At 42.5% G+C, this 20,991-nt stretch overlaps 3 protein-coding genes and 1 long non-coding RNA gene across 6 annotated transcripts; 2 read left to right on the top strand and 2 right to left on the bottom strand.

The window, feature by feature from the left end:
* Nucleotides 1–355: 355 nt before the first annotated feature.
* LOC121760200 (UDP-glucuronate:xylan alpha-glucuronosyltransferase 2-like) lies at nt 356–4,066 on the top strand. Its single transcript, XM_042155847.1, has 4 exons — nt 356–535; nt 820–1,450; nt 2,282–2,722; nt 3,455–4,066. Exons 1-4 carry the CDS (start codon nt 356–358, stop codon nt 3,952–3,954), a joined length of 1,752 nt encoding a protein of 583 aa, XP_042011781.1. The 3' UTR covers nt 3,955–4,066.
* Nucleotides 4,067–4,372: 306 nt separating this feature from the next.
* LOC121760201 lies at nt 4,373–6,712 on the bottom strand. Its single transcript, XR_006041838.1, has 4 exons — nt 6,422–6,712; nt 6,280–6,349; nt 5,115–5,179; nt 4,373–4,643 (listed from the first exon to the last, which is right to left on the bottom strand). It is a non-coding gene; the product is annotated as an uncharacterized LOC121760201 (long non-coding RNA).
* A 3,914-nt stretch (nt 6,713–10,626) lies between these two features.
* Nucleotides 10,627–15,136, top strand: LOC121761212 (protein WEAK CHLOROPLAST MOVEMENT UNDER BLUE LIGHT 1-like). 2 transcript variants are annotated; one of them, XM_042156825.1, is made up of 3 exons: nt 10,627–11,065; nt 12,224–12,932; nt 13,010–15,136. In XM_042156825.1, exons 2-3 carry the CDS (start codon nt 12,261–12,263, stop codon nt 14,849–14,851), a joined length of 2,514 nt encoding a protein of 837 aa, XP_042012759.1. In that variant the 5' UTR covers nt 10,627–11,065; nt 12,224–12,260; the 3' UTR covers nt 14,852–15,136. The 2 variants fall into 2 exon arrangements, with proteins under 2 accessions (XP_042012759.1, XP_042012761.1); XM_042156827.1 differs by having other exon boundaries at nt 10,627–12,932.
* Nucleotides 15,137–15,273: 137 nt separating this feature from the next.
* LOC121761213 (protein CYPRO4-like) lies at nt 15,274–17,755 on the bottom strand. Of its 2 annotated transcripts, none has more exons than XM_042156828.1 (2): nt 16,022–17,755; nt 15,274–15,738 (listed from the first exon to the last, which is right to left on the bottom strand). In XM_042156828.1, the coding sequence occupies exons 1-2, from the start codon at nt 17,657–17,659 to the stop codon at nt 15,448–15,450; spliced, it is 1,929 nt and encodes a 642-aa protein (XP_042012762.1). In that variant the 5' UTR covers nt 17,660–17,755; the 3' UTR covers nt 15,274–15,447. The 2 variants fall into 2 exon arrangements, 1 of the variants encoding a protein (XP_042012762.1); XR_006041953.1 differs by having other exon boundaries at nt 15,648–15,738; nt 15,862–17,755.
* Nucleotides 17,756–20,991: the final 3,236 nt, after the last annotated feature.

Consider the following 20,991-nt stretch of genomic DNA (forward strand, 5'->3'; position numbering starts at 1 on the left):
TCTTATCCATCCTACAATTTAATAATCTGCAAGAAAAAACATAAATTTAACATTGTTCGTTGTTGTCCCACGACTTTAATTTGTGTGAAATTGTATATTCACACCTAGTACAGAATCACGAACCTCGTACATTTAAACATGTATGCGTCACATCAACAATTACATACAGTCGACTAGATAGAATATTTCGTTGTGATATAGTTGCGAATAACGTTAAACTTCATGGTTTATTTTATTGGTTTTTAAAATTATGAGAAGGACCAATTTCAACCGAATTTTATTTGCTGAAAATTATTTTGTTTGTGTATATATATAGTCATTCACATCATCAACCATCTAAATTGTGTCAAAAACCATGGCACCAAAGAAAATGATGTCTACTTCCGCAAAATCTCTCATCATAAGAATCAATCTCTCCTTCGTGGCATTCCTCATAGTCTTCTACGCCACCCTCCTCCTCTGCCCCTCCGCCTCCAACGACAGCCACCGTGTCGCCTCCTTTGTCCGCTGCTCCCTCCTCAATTGCCGCCATAAGGTAAGGTGGTGAGCTAACCATCTTCCTTTTATGTTTAATATTGTTTTTTTTTTTGCAATTTATAAAATTAAGGAATAATACAATTGAGGCACAAATCATTAAAAAACACTATTTACCGAACCCAAAATATGCTGGTAAAAATGATATACTGAACACTTTTTAAGCGTCAACAATTCCTACAAGTGCTAAGTAACTAGACAACAGATAATGAGATTTACATTTTGTCCGAGCAGCGAAAAACAATTAAGATTATTTTAATTAATGCTTGGACTTTTTATGATCAGGGCGAAAGTGGGACCATGATGGTTCTAGAAGATTCCGCCGCCGGCGGGAAGGAGAAACCGCGAAGGGAGTTGATCAAGAAAGAGATTCCGAGTTTCTTGAGCAGCATCGGCCGTGGAATGAAGATCGGAATGATTAACATGGAGGATGAAGACGTGTCGGCATGGAGCAGCTCCGGCGAGATTATTCCGGTGACGTTCGAGAAGGTTCCGGCGGAGCTCCGGTGGAATTCGATTTTTCCGGCGTGGATCAACGAGGAGGAGGGATATTCCGGCGCGAGGTGCCCGGAGATTCCGATGCCGGATTGGGAGGCGTATGGCTACATGGACGTGGTGGTGGCAAAGATGCCGTGCCGGGAGCCGGAGGAGGGGTTGAGCCGGGACGTGTTCCGGCTGCAGGTGCATTTGGCGGCGGCCAACATGGCGGTGAGGCGGGGGAGGCGGGATGGGGGTGGGCGGGCGAAGGTGGTGGTGCTGAGCGAGTGCCCCCCTATGCCGGAGTTTTTCCGGTGCGAGGAGGTGGCGGGGAGGGAGGGGCGGTGGCGGTTCTACCGGCCGGAGATGTGGCGGTTGGAGCAAAAGGTTTCTTTGCCGGTTGGCTCTTGCGAATTGGCTCTGCCTTTATGGGATAAAGGTATGATATAAGATTATCGGGTGCGATAATAGATTCAGAAAATGAAACTCGTATAGTTAATCTCACTGATATCTTCTTAGTTTTTACGGCTTAGGCCATTTCCAATCATTTACAATAAACTTAAACTCATTTTTAAGTATATGTCACACAAAAAAATAATTTTACCCAACAAATTCAAGATTTACACCATTTTTGGATTTTTGTCTCAAAAAAGTTTTGCAGTAACACCAAATATGGTGTTATTTCACAAATAACCCAAAATGGGTTTGAGTTTGGTGTATGATTGGAGAAAATTTCTACACCAACTCATTTTTGGTGTATGGTTGGAGATGGTCTTAATGCTTCCCTTTATATACAACAATTATATTTTGTTTGTTAATTTATGTGTGTTTGAATTTAATGATGTACAATTTTGGAAAAAAAAACTAACATTGGTATATATGAAAATTAGTGAAATAAAATAAGTTTAAAAATAATAACAGTTCGCGCTAGGTAGGGGTCGAACTACAACTTTCTGCTTAGGAAACAGACGCTCTATCCACTGAGCTACACGTTAATAAATGATGTAGTATTTTATATTACATGATGTGTTTCACTCTATGAAGTAGGTATTGTTGTTTTCTAATATTGTCAAATAAATATTGTTTTCACGTGTAAGTGAAAAGGATATTTTTTTTATTTATCATTGTTATAGTGGCTCGGATACCTAATTTATCGATTGGAGGAAAAACGTTTTTCCAACTTGACAATGAAGTTAATTCATAATGTATTCTATAACCATCATCATTTTCTATATTCCTTCGCTAACATTTTTTAGTCCGACGACAACAGGAGCAGTCAATGAAATATACGATGTTTCAAAAGTGGAAGCCATTACCCTAAAATCTCATAAAAGAGAAGCTTATGCCACAGTTCTCCACTCTTCCGAGTCCTATGTTTGTGGGGCTATAACCCTAGCCCAAACCTTGATCCAGACCCGTACCCGGCGCGACCTAATCCTTCTCCTAGACACGTCCATTTCAGAGCCCTCCAGGGTCGCCCTCAGGAGAGCCGGGTGGCAACTCCGTTCCATCAAACGGATTCGGAACCCGAGAATGAAGAAGAAATCGTACAACGAATACAATTACAGCAAGTTCCGGCTATGGCAGCTCACCGATTACGACAAGGTCATTTTCATAGACGCCGACATTATCGTGTTGCGCAACATCAATTTCCTATTCCACCTTCCTCAGATGTCCGCCGTTGGCAACAACGACCACATCTTCAATTCCGGTATGTCCTAACTTTATTTAATACTCCATCCGTCTGGCATTAGGAGTCCCGGTTGACCAGTTTCATCCATCCGGCATTAGGAGTCCCGGTTAGACATTTCCATAAAAAGTGAAATAAAAATACTAGTATAAAATAAAACACTAAAAAGCACAAGTAAAAACACATCCAAAGAATAAAACAAATAATAATGCAAATGGGTCCCACATTTCATTATCATACACTCCAATTATTACACTCTCAAACATTTCTTAAAACCCGCCCCCAACTTAACCGGGACTCCTAATGCCTGACGGAGTGAGTACATAAGTACTATTTTCATCCACCAAGAATAAGTCTTAGTGGGTGCAGTCATATCACCAGACATGTATGCACCACACCAGACATGTATGCACCACATCAACAATATGTTACTCCCTCCGTCCTTGAAAATTTGTCATCTTTCACTTTTACCATTTTTGGTAGTGGACCCCGCATTCCACTAACTCATTATCTCTCATATTTTATTATAAAACTAATATATAAAAGTAGGACTCACATGCCACTAACATTTTCAACTCACTTTCGTTTATATTTCTTAAAACCCGTGCCGAGTCAATTGGTGCCAAATTATTCGAGCGGATCATATCACCTGACACGTATGCACCACATCAACAATATATTATACATTGTGACTTGAATATTTCTTCGTATAATATATGCGAACAATGTTAAATTTCATCATTTTTCCGGCAGGAATCATGGTGATTGAGCCATCAAACTGCACATTCCGGATGATGATGCGCCGCCGCAATGACATAAACTCCTACAACGGCGGCGACCAAGGCTTCTTAAACGAGGTCTTCGTGTGGTGGCACCGCCTCCCCAGCTGCATCAACTTCTTCAAGATCTTCCCGCCCAACTCCTCCGGCAAAGCCCGGGTCAAGAACCGGCTGTTCGGGTTGGACCCTCCGGAGCTCTACTCGATCCACTACTTCGGGTTGAAGCCGTGGATGTGCTACAGGGACTACGACTGCAATTGGGACGTCGCCGACCAGCGCCTCTACGCCAGCGACGACGCCCACCGCCGCTGGTGGAAGGTGCACGACGCCATGCCGTTAGACCTGCAGCGGCTCTGCGGCCTCTCGGGGCGGAGGAAGAGCGAGTTGGAGTGGAATCGGAAGGTCGCCGGAGAATTAGGGTTTGAGGATCAACATTGGAAGATCAATGTTACTGATCCTAGGAAATTTATTTGATAGTGAAATACGAGATGTAACATATTGTTTGTTGATTTTATTTTTGATTTATTTGTGCATGTAAAGTGTAAAGATATGGAGTAATCTATAAGAGTTGATGCATGAATTTATTTTTCGTAGGGGTTATATATTAGTAGAAAATTTTAATTTTGGAATTACATAGTACAACAATTTTTTATATTATGTTGTAATGATATTGGTTTTTGCATAAAAATTTGACGATATTATATTGTTTATGTTGTAACGATACTCCCTCTGTCACGACCGCTCTTCTAAGGTAATTAAATGCGGCGATCGTGACCTAATAGGACTTAAATGCAATCAAATAAAAGGGCTAGGGTTTTATAAAAAGGGGTTTGACCAAGGAAATAAATGAACAATAAATCAAGAGAAAAGGGGTCAGGGTGACGCTTTGACAGATAGACCAAACGAGAAAATAATTATAATCATTGGTATTCAAAATAACAAGGGTTCAACGTACTCCAAAATGTATCATGTCTTTAGATTCTAAACGGAACTCAAAATGGTGTCAAGATCAAACAATAAGTAAAACATGTTTCAGCGGAAGCATCCAAGAGAAGAGTAAAGTTATGTGTGAAGACACAATGACACTAGTCACAGATCAAAGATAGACAATTCATTCTCCAATTAACTTGCTCAACACCACCATATTCTCGTCGCCGCTCAACCTGCACATAAGGAAAACACATGCAGGGCTGAGTACTATAAAAATACTCAGTGGGCTCATGCCGAAAACATTTTCAATAAAAGTTTTATTTATCATGTCATACATAAGTAACCATCGGGGTTTTAGCTTTAGAAAGGCCCGAGGCACTAAAAATAATTCCCCATTGTAAAAGTCGACTGATCAGTCATTTTTCCATAGACGTTAGCCATATCTGCCAATACATGACTTGGAATGTGGCCACAAACCAAGTCACTAGACCGGCCAGCCCGTACGCTAGCACACGATCTACCATAGGTGTACACTAGTCCAAGTAGGGTTTGCGGCCATACGAGGACCCGAATTCGATTTAAATAATAATGGCATAAAGCCATATCAGATAGGCACGTTAAAATCAAACCAGGCATGATAAACACAGTTTCATTCCCATCGATAAAACATTTAGGACATCGTCCTTATTTAAAAGAAAACCCACCTCGACTGCTTAATTCTCAAGTACTTTCTTCCTCTTGGTATCACGATTCACTTGCGATGATTCACCTTTAACATTTAGGTAATACATAAATCAACACACTTTCCAATAAATAAATAAAAATGCATGCATCCTAATTAAAGCTATTTATCTCGGTTTTCAATTATTCGGCGGCCGCTTGCGCCCATAATTCATCCGTTGGCTCCTCGTACTTACCACCACGATGTCGAATAAATTCCCAAAATTTATTTAAGCGCATAACTTGAATTATCGCAACTATTTCCCTTTGTTAAGAAAATTATGTATATATTCCGGACTTGAGATAAATTTTTCATACTTCAAAATTAATTCGAGATTTAATTAAATAATTTCGTCACGATTATTTATCGGCCCAAAGATTTATTTAAGGCCCCAAAGCTTAATTATTTCCCCACCTTATATCTCCAATTTAATTAAGAAGCCCCAACTAAAGATAAGAGAGAGCCCAACTAACAAACATCAATTTTTTTATTAATGAGGCCCAATTTCTTTTAAAATTAAAAACCCAACTTATTCTCCTCCCTCCTTCACGCCTCTCTCTAATTCTCTCTCTCGACAAAATTTAAGAAGTTCCCCCAGATTCCTGTCGGCTTCTCCAATTCCGCCAGCCACCGCCGTCGTTCCTCCGTCGCACGCCGTTTCTAATATTTCTTCGACTCTATCTCAGATTACAACAATCCATTCGATTTTATTTTTCCAAACGCCCGATTCCCGTATTCGTCGTGTCTCGCCGGCGGTCAGCCTGTTTGTCGCCTCCGATTTAGACAGCAGCGGACCCAGCCACGCGTCGCCGTCGCTGCTGGTGTCGGCTTCTCCGCCGGTTCTGTCGCCCCGACGCCACTGCACAGAGCCGTCGGCTCTTCCGCTGCGCGTTTCTGCTAGAAGGCCACCATCTGTTTTCCGGCAGTCCCGACTACACTCGCACAATCCCAAAACTACTCCGATTCAACCCGAAACAGCCCCGCAGGTAAGTTCTTAAATTTGATTTCGGTTCTTTAAAAGTTCGATCTTTTATTCAGTTTTCTTGGATTAAATCGATTAAGAGATGATTTACAGATTAATAGACGGTAGTGTGGGATGTAGGGATGCAGCAGTATGCACTCGAATTTGGGTGGAAGGAGGTGTATACCTTCAACAATTTGGGACGAGTAGCTGTAAACAAAAGAGGTTGTGGCTTTTATCTTCCTTTCCCTCGGTTTCTGCCAGAAAGAGTTTCATGTGTCAAAAGAGAATTTTATTTGGAAGAGGATGATAGATTTCTCTGAAATTACCTCTGGTCAGATTAGTAATGGAGACTAGCAATGGATTGAAAAGTGTGTGGCTTGGGAGCAGTCGATCCAACTTTCTGCCTCTCCTCTGTTCAATTTTTTTCTTTCTATGAGTTTGATTTGCTCAAGGAGCATTATAGAGAGATGGCAGCTGATTGATGGTTTAAAATTGGGAGAGATTCATGGAGAGATTTGGGGAACACGGTTTTTCCAACGTCGGTTAGAGCATCCACAGTGGTTATAGCCCAGCAATAGCCCAGCCATAGCCTAGCCACAAACTCCTCCTGCCACATCATCAATATTAAAAATCCTCCTGCCACATCAGAAATAGCCCAGCCATAGCCTAGCCATATCATAAATAGCCCAGCCACATCAATAGCCACATCACTAATAACACAATATACGGAATTTAATTTACGAGACATATACGAGAAACATTAATAATACTATTTTAATTTTTAAAAAAAGTACAATAAATTAAAAAAGTACAAAAATTTTTAAAAAGTACATTAATAAAAAAAATTACATTCAAAATCGCAAAAAGTACATTACTTAAAAAAAATCATTCGCCGGCTCCCTCGCCTCTGTCGTCGCCGTCGCCACCGCCACCTCCGTCGCCACTGTCACCGCCGCCTCCGCTGCCACCGCCGCTGCCGCCTCCACGCAGATCGTCATTCATGCTCTCGAGCAATGTGAAGAGAAATCTCTTCTCCTGGGGTCCGTCGCCGCTCGCCATTCGGCTAACGTCTTCACCATCATCTGGCGCGTTTGCTGACGCGCGAAGTACTTGAGATCCTCTGTAGACTGACGGTCAAAGGGGGATGCCGACTGGACCTCCTGAGAACCCCCGGCGACCCCCCTCGCCTCCCGTTGCGCCCGCTTTTTCCCAGCAGGGCGAGGTCAGCGGCCGAACGAACGAGGGTTGGGGAGCACCTGGTCCGTCTCGAGGGGGTCGTGGGAACCACCGCTGCTGCCGCTGAAATCCCCGGTATAGTTCAATCGTTGCTTCTTCGGCCAGCCAGTGTCGACACCTACTCGGAATTTCTCAGAGTCGTTCAGCACAAGATAGCAGTTCCAGTAGGTGAAGTCCTTATACAACCCGGGCTGGGGGAAGGCTTTCTCCGCTATCCTCCTGCAGTCGTCCTCCGTTTGGCCACTACTCTGCATGCGGAGGGCGTTGGCGTACAAACCCGAAAATCGGGAGACGGCAGCCCTGATTCGGTTCCACGCCTTCCGGCAATCCTCCCCGTTGTGTGGCCTCCCCTCCGGGCAAAATAGTTGGTAGGCTGCTGCTACCTTGCCCCACACGTTGACGATCCTCTGGTTATTAGAAACAAGAGGATCGTCGCAAATACTCACCCACGCCTTTGACAACGCAACGTTCTCCTCGTCCGTCCACCTTCTCCGTACCGTGGGGTCATCCCCACCCAGCTGCGACGACTCCCCGACCTTCTTTCCCTTGCCCTTCTTCTTTGGGGCGCCACTACCCTGCACTGCTCCCCCCGTTTGAACGGGAGTTTCCAGAACTCCGAGACTATCAAACCCCAAATCCGACAACGAAAAAATCATCAAAACCGCTCGGTGTGAACTGCGCATCCGTTGGGGTCGATGTGTGCGACGAAGCAGTCAAAAAATCAAGACTGGGGCAATAGACGTCCCCCCGCGTCACCTGCGTCGCCGGTACGCCCCCCGGCGTCCCCTGCGTCGCCGAACCTCCCCCGGGTATCATCTGCATATTGGGTGCCCACCCCGGCATCATCTGCATATTGGGTGCCCAACCCCGCATCGCCGGGAACCCCCCCGGCGGACTCCCTCCGGTCGGCATCCCGGGTAGCATCTGCTGCCACGGGTACATGTTGTAGTACCCGGGCATCTGATTCCATCCGCCTCCAACGGGGATTGGGAGAGTTTGAGAACCGCTCATCCCTGAACTAGACTCGTTGTTCAGATCCATTTCTCGGTGTTGATCTTGTACAGAAATTAAGATAGAGAGAGTACTCGTTAATACAAGTGGTGCGAATGAAAATGAAGTGCAAATCGCGTATATATAGTGTTTCGAAAATTAAAAATAAAAAATAAAAAAATCTGCTGGGCTATGCGCTGGGCGATCCGGGCGCTGCAATGGAGCCGAGCGGATCGCCCAGCGCATAGCCCAGCGGATTTTGACCGCCTAGCGCTAGGCGAAATTGATTTCCGGAAAACCGCTCGGCGATTTTCGGCTCCTCCAATGGTTCGCCTAGCGCCGGCGCTCGGCTAGGCGGTGCGCTAGGCGCCATTGTGGATGCTCTTAAGGAGAGTGGATTTCAAATTCTCCCCTTTTTTATCTTGGATTTATTTGAATTTGTTTGGTATTTATTTGCAGATCACGGAGGAGGAAAAATCTCATCACGGAGGAGGAAAATCTCTACAGAAAATTTAATTAAATTTTGAATTATTGACTTGGTGACCAAGTCAACAGGAAGAGGATTTAATTTGATTTGTTTAATTCACAGTCCTTTGTATTTTATTAAATTATACAGCCCACAATTTATTTATCACAGATTGGATTTTTATATTATTTATTCAATTTATTCGATCCAACTCTCGGATTGAGTCCAATATATATTCCTCACGGAAAGGAATAATTTTAATTCACATTGTAATTTACTTCACAAATATCTAGCTATCATAACAAATTATCAATTACTGAAAAACATTTAATTTCACTCCACATCAATTATTAAAAGCACGCACGTCACATATTCAACAAAGTTGACCCAGTAAAAAATCCAACTCAAAATTAGGTCACGAAAAGTATCCAACAACAATTCTACTCGACAATTAATTCACGGACTTCGTAATATTAATAGCACTAAATGCAAGTACTTTATGGTTTGAAAATTCGGGTTTAAAAAGTGGGGCTTTACACCCTCCGTCCCATTCGAGAGGACCAACTTTCCTTTTTTGTTTGTCCCAATCAAGATGGTCACTTTTCAATTTTTGGAAATAACATACTCTCTCCTCTCTCCTCATTAGGAAATAACAATATTTCCTAAAATCTCGTGACACTCAAGAATGTGACCATCTTGAGTGGGACGGATGGAGTATTATACTGTTGGTTTCTATGTGTTGGTTTTTATGTATGGTTTGTTTATCTGGTCCAAAATATTTGTAAGTTGATCCTATATACTCTCGACCTCTTAAAAGTAGATACTTTTCTCTTTAGAAAATTTCTTCCACCCAATGAGGTGAGACTCATCTTTTACTAATACAGTTCTCTTTTTATTTCTCTATTTCTTTACTAATTTTCCAATAAAACTCGTATCATTTCAAATATTGTTATTTTTAGGGGACGAAAAGAGTATATATTTATAAATTATACTTATAAGAATATGAAAATTTTATTTATTAACGATAATGTGAAATATTAGCTATATGATAATGAAAATTGAAACCTCAATGCCATTTCTAGACAATTAATTAATTAGGTGCACCTAACAACGAAATTTTTGTTGATTTTCATTAATGATTCTTCATTGACTATAAACAAACACAAGGTTATTAAATTCTTTACCCTTTTGGGATAGCGATATAAACAAATTAAATAGAGTTGAACATATTAATTTCCGTATACTCTTAATTTAGCTTTCCCATAATCAATTAATCAACTGAACCAAACTTCCTTTTCACCACAATTTAACTAAAGAAATAAATAAAATTAACTAGCTAGTAGCTACTTTTCTAGGTAAATATTCATTCTATCCTAAATAAATCAAATCAAATTCTTTTTCGAGCGTCTCAAGTAAATATATTATTTATTAATTTAGCAAAAATCAATCATTTTAATTTTCATAACTGAGTTATATTTAATCCATTTATTTTACTCTCAGTCATTCCTTATTCTCTACTTATTTAATATTTTGAGTTTAACATATAAATTATGGATGAGATTCGAATTTAAGATATTTAGAGAGTACAATATTTGCAATAAACTATATGTATGATTTGAAAAATAATTATTCAAAACCAAAAATTGAATTTTTTTAGTTTAGACATTAATACACCTCAGCCGCCCACAAATACAACATTAATTAAACACAAATTGAATTAAAAAATCCAGAAGTGATGAAATAAAGGCCCCTTCTAATCCGTAATGGTCGGCTGCTTTATCTTTATCATTACATTAAGTAATGATTCAATCTTAAAATTTAAATTAAAATACACAAAAAGCTAATGTTTTCTCGTCATTCAATCAATCAAAGACTTTCTTGCTTCTCATGCAAACCACAAATTACTTAGAAAAATAAAATATCCAATATCCAATATCCAATATCCAATATCCAATTTCCAATTTCCAATTTCCAATTTCCACAAAATAGGCCTATCGTTTAACGAATTATTATGGATGGATATCCTTCGTCTCTGACTGTTTGCAGAAGCAGGATCCATACACGTGTTCATACTCACAAGTCACACCTATATGCTTAATTTTCTTGATAAAAATTTGATCTTGGTGGGCTATTTTGGGTGTTGAGTGATTTTAGGAGGGGTTGTAATAATTTGGAGGCTAGAAATGAGTGGAATTTCCTTTTTTCGGGTAATATTTTTGAAATAATACATAGCTTCAGCGTTTGACCTTTTGTCTCTTGTGGTTTCTGGTGATTCTTGGTACGCTCTCTCTCTCTCTCTAGACTTTGCTTGTTTCGTTTATGTGATGATTGTGCTGTTGTAAAAATTGGTTCTTGATTTGGTTTGTCTGGTGTGAGTGTTTTGGATAAATTGGGTTTGGATTTTTGATGTTTTTATTTTGTAGTGGAATTTGGAGGTTATGGGCTGAGTTTTTTGGTTGGATTAATGGTGTTTGTTGCAGTTTTGGGTTTGAAATTATTCAGTTGAATGGACTGATTATTGATGGGATTTTGGATTATGCACTTGCTGGTTTTGGATTAGGATTGTGGTGCAATTTGAGAAAGGAGTTAATGTTTCTGAGTTGTTTTCATGATTACCATTAGCTTTATTTGATTGTAGATATTGGGATTTTGATTTGTGAAGTTTCTAGTTTTGGGGGAACATGATTTATTAAGGGGCATTTTGCTATGGTAACTTGAAAAAAGTCGTGGCGGATCCATAACTTAATTTTGGGGCGTATCCGTTAGGTGGAAATGGTTTGCAAGTTCCCTTTGGGAGTTTATCATACCGTTGCTTCGTTTTTGGCACGAGCACGGAACGAAGCATGTACAGTTCTTGTTGGGGTGTCGAGGCGCGTTGGTTGGGATTCTTTAGCTGGATAATTGTTAGATGATTACAGCACCACGGTGTTAAGTTGGGTTAATTAAGCATTTTTTTTTCTTCTTGTTATTGAAACTTATAGATTAGATGACGAGGTTAGGTATTTCTTTCTCGAGCAGCCACAATGTCCAACTCATAGATGGTGTTCTTGCAATGATACAAGCTGCATTTTATTGTTTATGGATTAAGATATTAAAGGCTCAGTTTCAATCTTGATGTTAGTTTCAAAGGAAAAACCAAAACAAGTTTATCTTCAATCCTATGTATGTTCTTTTTGTTTTCAAATGTGCATTGTTTTCGTTTGAATGTTGTTTATTGTCTATTTCTTCGTTGTTTTAGTTTGTCGAATTCTTGATGAACTAATAATGTAGATATCAAAGATGGCCGAGGTCATGAAATGGCTATTTCGTCTCATGAAATGCCTTAATGCATCGTTTACTATGTTTGGTCATCTCGTACTCCCTGTTGTATAGATATGTTGATTATTGTTGAAACCATCGATCTTTGCCTAACACTTACCGGCTCCGCGGATTGCAGGTGCTCTGACGAGTAAGGACCCTACCATAGCAGGAGAATGGAGGGCGCAAAAGTTTTGGTTGAGGACGACCCTCCTGCGCCAGGAACTTCACCTCTGAAGGGGGACGCAGAAACCACTAGCGTTTCTTCTAGAGAGGATTTGGCCGAAAATTCTCCTGACGCAGGTGGGGAAACGGTAGTGGCAGAAAATGGATCTGCCACGCCTGCAAACGCCCAAGACGCCACTCGCTCAATCAATGAGGAGACGAATAAAGAACTTGCAGAAGTAATCATCCCTCAAGATAACAACAGTGCCATCGCGCACGAGAACAAAGAACCAGTCGAAGCATCTGTTCAACCGAGCACATCAGAAGGCGAGCCGTCAGTTGCATCAGCTGACCTCAGGATTATTGCGCCTCCGTCACTGGCGGATGAGCATATACCACCAACTCCTTCATCACCTCAAGTGAATAACACTCCCACTTTCCGGCTGCCGAAAATAGCAATAAAATCTAACAAGACCGAGAAATTCCCTGACCAACCCGAGACGCCTAGAACTCCTAGGACGCCTAGAACTCCTAGGACTCCTAGGACGCCTAGAACACCAATTAGCATCGACTTCAGTAGAGGTCAAGTTGATACGGCAGCACCTTTCGAATCTGTGAAGGCTGCTGTTTCTAAGTTTGGTGGGATCGTGGACTGGAAAGCCCACCGTGTTCAGACCGTGGAGGTATGATCTTATCCCTGTTATCTCTTCTCGTGCCTCTCGAATCTCATGTGAACCTTGCTGACTTCTTATCCGTGCAGAGACGAAAAACCATAGAAGAGGAACTCGAGAAAGCTCAAGTGGAGATACCGTTATATAAGAAGCAATCCGAGGATGCTGAAGAGGCCAAACTCGCAGTTCTGAAAGAGCTAGACAGCACTAAGAGACTTATCGAAGAGCTGAAGCTCAATCTCGAACGAGCACAGACAGAAGAGAAACAGGCGAAGCAGGATTCCGAGCTTGCAAAGCTTAGGGTCGAAGAGCTGGAGCAAGGGATTGCCGATGAATCCAGCTTCGCAGCCAAGGCGCAGCTTGAGGTCGCCCGAGCAAGGCATGTGGCCGCCGTTTCAGAAGTCAAGACCGTTCGAGAAGAGCTGGAACTGCTCAGGCGGGACTATAACGCGTTGAAAGCCGAGAAAGATGCATATGTGAAGAAGGCGGAAGAAGCTATTTCCAAGTCGAAAGAGATTGACAAGTCCGTAGAGGACTTGACAATCGAGCTTATCACTGCGAAAGAGTCGTTGGAATCTGCACACGCTGCACATCTGGAGGCGGAGGAGCACCGAATCGGAGCAGTTATGGCGAAAGAACAGGACATGCTCAACTGGGAGAAGGAGATCAAGCAAGCTGAGGATGATCTCGAGAAGATGAAAGAGCAGGCTTCGTTGTCGAAGGATATGCAGTCGAAGTTGGATACTGCAACTGCGTTGCTGAGAGATTTGAAGGCTGAATTAGCAACGTACCTTGAATCAGAACCTCAAGGGAAACCGGCCGGAAATTTTGAAGATGTGCTCAACGAAACGGATAAAGCAAACCGTGGTCAAATCGAAGCAGCTATTTCCGCGGCTAAGAAGGAACTCGAAGAAGTGAAACTCAATTTCGAGAAAACGAACAACGAAGTTACCATCCTGAAGGTGGCTGCGGTATCGTTGCAGTCAGAGCTCGAAAAGGAGAAGGCGGAACTGGCTACTATTCAGCAAAGGGAAGGAATGGCATCGATCACAGTTGCGTCTCTCGAAGCTGAGCTGAACCGGACGAAATCCGAAATTGCGCTTATTCAGCTCAGGGAGAAAGAAGACAGAGAGAGAATGGTTGAGCTTCCAAAGATGCTACAAAAGGCAGCACAAGAGGCTGATCAAGCAAAGACCCTCGCCCAGGCCGCTCGCGACGAGCTCAGAAAGGCGAAGGAGGAAGCGGAAAAGGCAAAGGCGGGTGCCGGCACCATGGAGAGCAGATTACGCGCGGCTCAGAAAGAAATCGAAGCGGCTAGAGCTTCCGAGAAGTTGGCACTCTTAGCTATCAAAGCATTGACGGAGAGTGAGTCTACTCAAAGCAAAAACGAGGAGGATTCGCCAGCCGGAGTAACACTCTCGTTGGAAGAATACTACGAGCTCAGCAAGAAGGCCCACGAGGCCGAGGAGGAGGCGAGCGAGCGCGTCGCTGCTGCTCTTGCCGAGATCGAGGTAGCCAAGGAGTCCGAGGCAAACACCTTAAAGAAGCTGGAGGAAACCAACCGCGAAATGGCTGAGCGAAAGAGCGCCTTGAAGACCGCGCTGCAGAAGGCCGAGAAGGCCAAAGAAGGGAAGCTAGGCATCGAGCAAGAGCTGCGTAAGTGGAGGGCCGAGCACGAGCAGAGACGGAAAGCCAGTGATTCGGCTCCGAGCCCGGCCCAGAGGCTAGACGCCAAGAGCCACGTCAGCACATTCAAATCCGCGCCGCTCCATCAGATGTCGAGCCCCGGCTCGTTCACGAGCAACACGGGAACGGATACGTCTCCAGACGTCAAGCCTGCGAAGAAGAAGAAGAGATCATTCTTCCCAAGAATATTCATGTTCTTGGGCAAGAAGAAGTCGTCCAAGTCGTCGCAGACGCCGCCGTCGTGATCGTCTCCCCCGTGTCGGAAACGCCTTCCCTGTAAGTGAGTTTTCTCCTTCGGAAACACCTTAAATCTGTTGTCCATTCTTGACAAACACGTCTATATTTGTATAGGAGTATTGTTTTGTGTACAATAGGTTGCTCAGATCATAAATTTCTTTTTTTATTTTTTCTAATACTTGGCTGGGTTATACAGTTTGTAATCTTAGCTTGGTGTGGCTATTGAGGCATTGGATTCTGTAACGAAACTTTTCTTCTTTTTTCATTCATTAATATTCAAAGTTTTGTTTCTATATAGAACTATACATGATTTTGAGAGCAGGTCCTGAACTCGAACCACCACGATCACCTGGTGGTGGCTCGGGGCAGAACTCGAACCCTTTATCGCGAGCCAGCCACTATTCGATCTGGTGAAGAGAGCTATCTCTGCTTTTTAGCTAACACAAGGCATTTTCATTGAACAAGAGAGTAAGATTGCTAGAAGCAACCAATTACAGCAATTTTTTGCATGAACAGATAGAAGGTCAATATTTTTCTAAATTGACCTTATACATGAAGATTCCCTACCAAGAACAGATGAGCTTGATCTGCTACAGATTGAACTTCACAGCTCCAGACGTCGGCTGGAGATGCTGAAGGAGCTGACTCTCATGGGGGTTGCCACCACAAGCGGTGCCTCAGGCGAGTCGCTGACTGCGTATTTGTCGTGCATGAAGCGACTGTCGACAATCGAGTCATCTTTCAGGACGATCTTGTAGCAGTAGCAGCTTTTCAGGCCGATTTGGTTTTGATAGCAATGATGAGATCCATCCTTCACCTGTTGGAAATTCCATATGACACTAAACTTGCCCACGGTGGCGACCAAGTGGCGCTCCTGCTTCCCTTCCTCTGTGACCTGGACGACATTTCTAGCATCAGCACGTTGCAGTTTATGTCTCAAGAAAAGCCGCAAGCTTAGATGCACAGCAAGAAGACTAATTTACAGCCATCATCATAAAAGCAAATAAGAGATAATTACGAATGCATAGAATTTTCAGCCATCATCAAAACTCATCAAGATTCTTTGCAGCCGACATCTTCAACCTAAACTCATCACTGCTGTATCTTCGCCATTATCAGCTGTCAGCATACCAATCACTACAAAGATTCTTTAGTATATCTTGAGCATGCTTACGTACCCAAGAGAACTGAGCATTGCGGAATTTGCTTGCTCCAGCCATGTGTGAATCCACAGGATTCAGCTTCAACAACCTCGGAGCTGAAATCTTATTCCCCATTCGTCCAGCAAAACCCGTCTTGGTCTTACCATCTTTATCTGTGAACAGACTGCATATGAGAACCAAGTAAGTATCAGTGGTTCCCAAAATCCACTTCCCATCAAAGGTAACATCAACATGAGTGATGGGCAAGCCGAGGCCAGGAAATGCAGTCTTGGCCTGCCTCATAGAACTGATGGAATACAGCCTAATCTTCCCATCAAGCGATCCAACCACAATAGATCCATCACCAGTCGTTGCAAAGCATTGAAAATTAGTCCCCCTCGAAAACTGATGCCCCTGAGTCCAATTCAACACAGGCGTGCTCTCATTCACGATATCCTGGACCATCCCCCTCCTATCACGCATATCCCAACGACACAACCTGTTGTCATCCAGTCCCAAGAAAGTAGACCCCGAAGGATCCATCTGAGCTCCCTTGTTATCATTAGTGATATCTCTCATCGAAATGTCAGCTCCATCCTTTTCAAACTTCCACTCGCTCACAATTCTCCCTGTTTCAATATCAAGCTGATGGAGGCCCTTCGAATGCGGCTTAGCTTCATTCATAGGGCTCATGAGAAGCATATTCGTCTCAGCTCTCATGAGCAGAGCCTTCCTCGGAGTCGCATTAGCACCTTTCCTCTGGCTCAATTTACCTTCTTCGAAATTCACATACATCCCCTTCCCTTGAATCCCATGGCTGTAATTCCTAACAACCTGAATCCCGGAATCACTGACTAAGAAACTGTTGTCTAAAGCCCCCAAAGCCAAGCTCTGAATAGCACCCCCATTCACAGCAGCCTCCTCAAACTCCTCAGTCAAATCATTGCCTCTTCTCCTCGGAGTTTTAGTCGGAGGAGTCTTCATATCCGCATCCTCCCACACCGAATCGTCGGCAACCTCAGGGTTCGCCCATCCGATGAAATCCTTCCCGTATACCTTCAGCTTATTAGCATCATTAGCTTCATATCCATAAGTATTCTCAAACAAGCAATCCTGATACCTCTTAGTGAAACGATCCCACTCTTCCGCGCTGAAAAACCTAATCGCCCAAACACCATTCGCAACGAAATCCATGCGCCTCTGCTCCTTAAACGCCTTCAATTGCAAATTCTCATCAACCCTAGCTCTCACCTTCGACCCGATTCTCAATAGCCAGCACGAATTCGGGTCGGATCCTCCTTCATCTTCGTAATCGTCGTCTTCCGCGTCGCCGTTCGGAGCCCCGCGCACAAAGGAGTAGGAGATTACCTTTTCGGATACCAGCCATTTCGATTTCGCGGTGTGCCCGCCGACGTGGAGGTAGAGCTTCACCGCGTTCTTCACATTCGGAGCGGTGGAGCTGTTGTTGTTGTTGTATTTGATTTTGAGCTCTTTGAGGCGTGATTCGATTTCGTCGATTGAGGACGGCGTTTTAGGGTAGTCGCGCTTCCGATCGGAGGGCTGCGACGCCGGAGTGTCGTAGGATTCTTCGGAATCGGATTCGTGGTCTGTAGTTTCCTCGCATTCGGATTCGGAGTCGGAGAGATCCACATCTCTGCTGGCGTTGGCGCCCATTGCAACGGCGTTGAGAGAGAGAAGCGGGAGTTGAGAAGTTTGAATATGGAGGTTTCGTAATTTTAGGGTTATAATTTATGCCATAATATCAACACATCATAGAAAAAACTTTTTTTCAATATAAGTAACCAAATGATTTTTCTAGAACTTTATATTGAAAAAAATGAAAAGTCGAAAAGAGATAGACTCGAGCCCCGAACTAAACCCGATATACTTTCCGAGTTGATCTAGAGCCCAGCTCCGATCAAAGTGGTAAACGCATTCGAGGTCGAGCCTAAACAAATCTATTTGCGAACAAGTTTATGTGGAGTTCATGAAAAATAAAATAGAATTTTCAGTTCTATAATTTAGAACAACTACATTTATCAACATTAATTTGACCCATAAATGCTTATTGACAATGATGATCGTATGTGTCGTTCAGTATGTTAGACAAGATTAGACAGAAATACAATATGTATTAAACCAATGAACTTTATCTTGTATTAAATCAGTTAAAGAGGTGAGGGATGAATGATCATGTAACAAGCAAATCTATAATATGTACATAACTCATTAACTTTGTAGGTTGCAATTAAATGAGGTTAATGAACAAACTCGACCTCAAGCTCGAATATTTAAACTAAGTACCTATAGCCAAGCCTGAGAAACATATTATTGAGTATTTGACGAGCCGAGCCTTTAGCGAGCCAAGTGAGGAATCGAGCTCTAGCCTTCGACCAAAACCTTGAGCCTCTTGAAACCTAACAAGCTGAGCTCGAGCCTGCAAATAATATTCGACATGGCTTGCCTCATTTACAAGTTACAACCATGATTGGAACAAATCTTTGCAATGATCACTTGATTCCCACCATTCACAACACAGAGTCCATCCATCAACTTGAAATTTGGAGTGTAATATCAGAAGAACTAACTTGTATAGTGGTTCTTGTTCTCTCTTTACACACGTGAAATATTTGTTCGTTTCATTGCCAGCACTAACAACGGACTCCAATAACATCTACAATACCTAGGAGACGAGCAGACATTCGTTACTCAAATCACTTTCGAACCAGAGTGAATTCATAATCAATTTCATCGCATGCGGGCAGATGGACGAAGACTAAAGCGTCCATTTTCCAAACACGAGACGAGGCCATAGCAAGGCATTCTAAAAGGTTAGCAGAAAATAGAGAGGTGAAGAAAATGAGCCGAGACAAATAAATACTTTGAATGTGTAAACATATTTATTATCTCTGAGATACCTTTATCTGAGCTTCTACAGTGTGCAAACCAACACACAAGCAAACATGTATTGACAGGGAAAATGCATGTAATGTTTTCACACAAATCCAAACCAGATTAGCTTACAAACATAATTTTCATAATCTTCAACATCCAAACCAGAAGTAGGAAGGCTAATCTGTTATCCAAGTTGAAAATCCAGCTCCGACTTCTCATCTCAGGAAAGAAAACGCACAACGGACTCTAAAGAGAGATTCCGGTTTTAATTCCATGGCAGAAATGACAGCTCAGGGATTGCACTCAATTAATTCAATCGTAGTTGGGACCATTGAGGGATCACTTGTCCAATCGAACTGTTGTAATTTGTAGCAATGACGTATGCTCAGGAGGTCAAGCCTTGGGAGGCTTCCATGTTGAACTCTCCATTGCACGAGATCAGTGTCTGTAATTACAACTTTCTCAAGTTTCAGAAAACTCCACGGTTCTATATCCCACTCTGGGCCTCGAAAGGCATAGTGTTGTAACTCGAGGTCTATAAGATTTGGTAGCAGCGAGCCAATGTCATTCATGTGCTTCCACGGACACCCTAAGCCACCCAAGGCCAACCTTGTCAAACTTGATGAGAACATCAAAAGAGGACACATAAACTCACACTTCATCTCAGGGTTCAATACAATACATGAAAATGTGGTCAATTTATGGAGTTCTTCTGAGATATAAACCAAGCCACTCAATGGGTTGCTACCATCGTCATCGTCATCGTCATAAGGCTTCAACTCCATCCAAATTAGTAAGGACTTTAAATTAGGGATTCTTTTGAGAATTTCTCTAGTGCAACTCTTTGCACTCGCACCAAGAAGACTAGAGAGTTTGTCCAAAGTAGCATCGGAATTTGACGTTGGTAGGTCTCTTCCAAACACCTCAATATGTTGTAGTTCTTGCATGTCCCATATTTCCACAGGCATATATAATGCTTCACGCTTTTTAATGTACATATGTGGATAGATAATCAAGGTCTGAAGGTGAAAAAGGTTGGATATGGAGACAGGAATCTCTTTGTTGCAAGTTAAGGCAAGGTACTTTAGATAAACCAGTTTCAAAATCTCAAGTGGGACATGGTAAAATCTGACCTTACGAGCATCTAGTACCCTGAGCAACTTGAAATCCATGGAATGTATTGGCACCGGATATTGATGGTCAGGACCAAAGCAAAGGAGAGAACGGACAATGGATGCACAATCCTTGTTTATTGATTCACACACTTGTTCGAAGGCAAATAAAGTGTTGCAATGGGTACACAACCGGCGCTGGTCTCGTATATCCTTGTCGCAACTTTGTAAAACATACAAAAATTTGATCTTACTAGCTTCTTTCTTACAAAATTGCTGCCAGCAAGAATGCACGCGAAACAAATTCGTTGAAAACCAGGATTTTTCATTTGATTGGAGTATAACAAGATGATACCAGCAAGCAAGTTTTGATGAGCAGTCGATTATAACATCTTTCAATGTTTGTTTTGCATTCGTTTCAATAAACCCCTCGGCACTCAATGGAAATAATATTTAAGCCAGCTGGGGAAATAATATTTTTCAATTGAAAGAATAGGATATTTCCTCTCATAAATGTTTGTTTAGAATTAAGTCAAGCATAATTATATGTTCATTTCTATCTTTTCTTTGTTGATTTTTTTCCCGGATCGCAAAAGAGAGTCGGTCGAGGCTCCATGAATATCCTTTTCTATGAATTCATAAGAAAAAAAATGCATACTTCTCTATCTCAACCGCCGCCCCTCACCACCGTTAGCGTTTGCGTTTTCCCTGAGATACCATCCGCATCAGTGCCGAGTTGAACACAACAAACGAAGTCGTTGTCAAGACCCGTGCAGACCAGGTGGCCCTACAGCTCGCTGTCAGGAAGATAACTATCATCACACCTGATGATGACCGCCATTTTTTGGTGACCATGCTTCGTGGATCACCAGACTTCTAAATGGCTCAGCTGCTACAAATATGAAAAAACTGTGAATCCACATGGACGGACTTCCTGGCTGCCATCCGATAACGTTATGATCCCGAATATTATGCTAATCCACAACGAGGCATTCTAAA

Source organism: Salvia splendens, chromosome 13 (genome assembly GCF_004379255.2).
Source record: "Salvia splendens isolate huo1 chromosome 13, SspV2, whole genome shotgun sequence".
Classification (NCBI taxonomy): domain Eukaryota; kingdom Viridiplantae; phylum Streptophyta; class Magnoliopsida; order Lamiales; family Lamiaceae; genus Salvia; species Salvia splendens.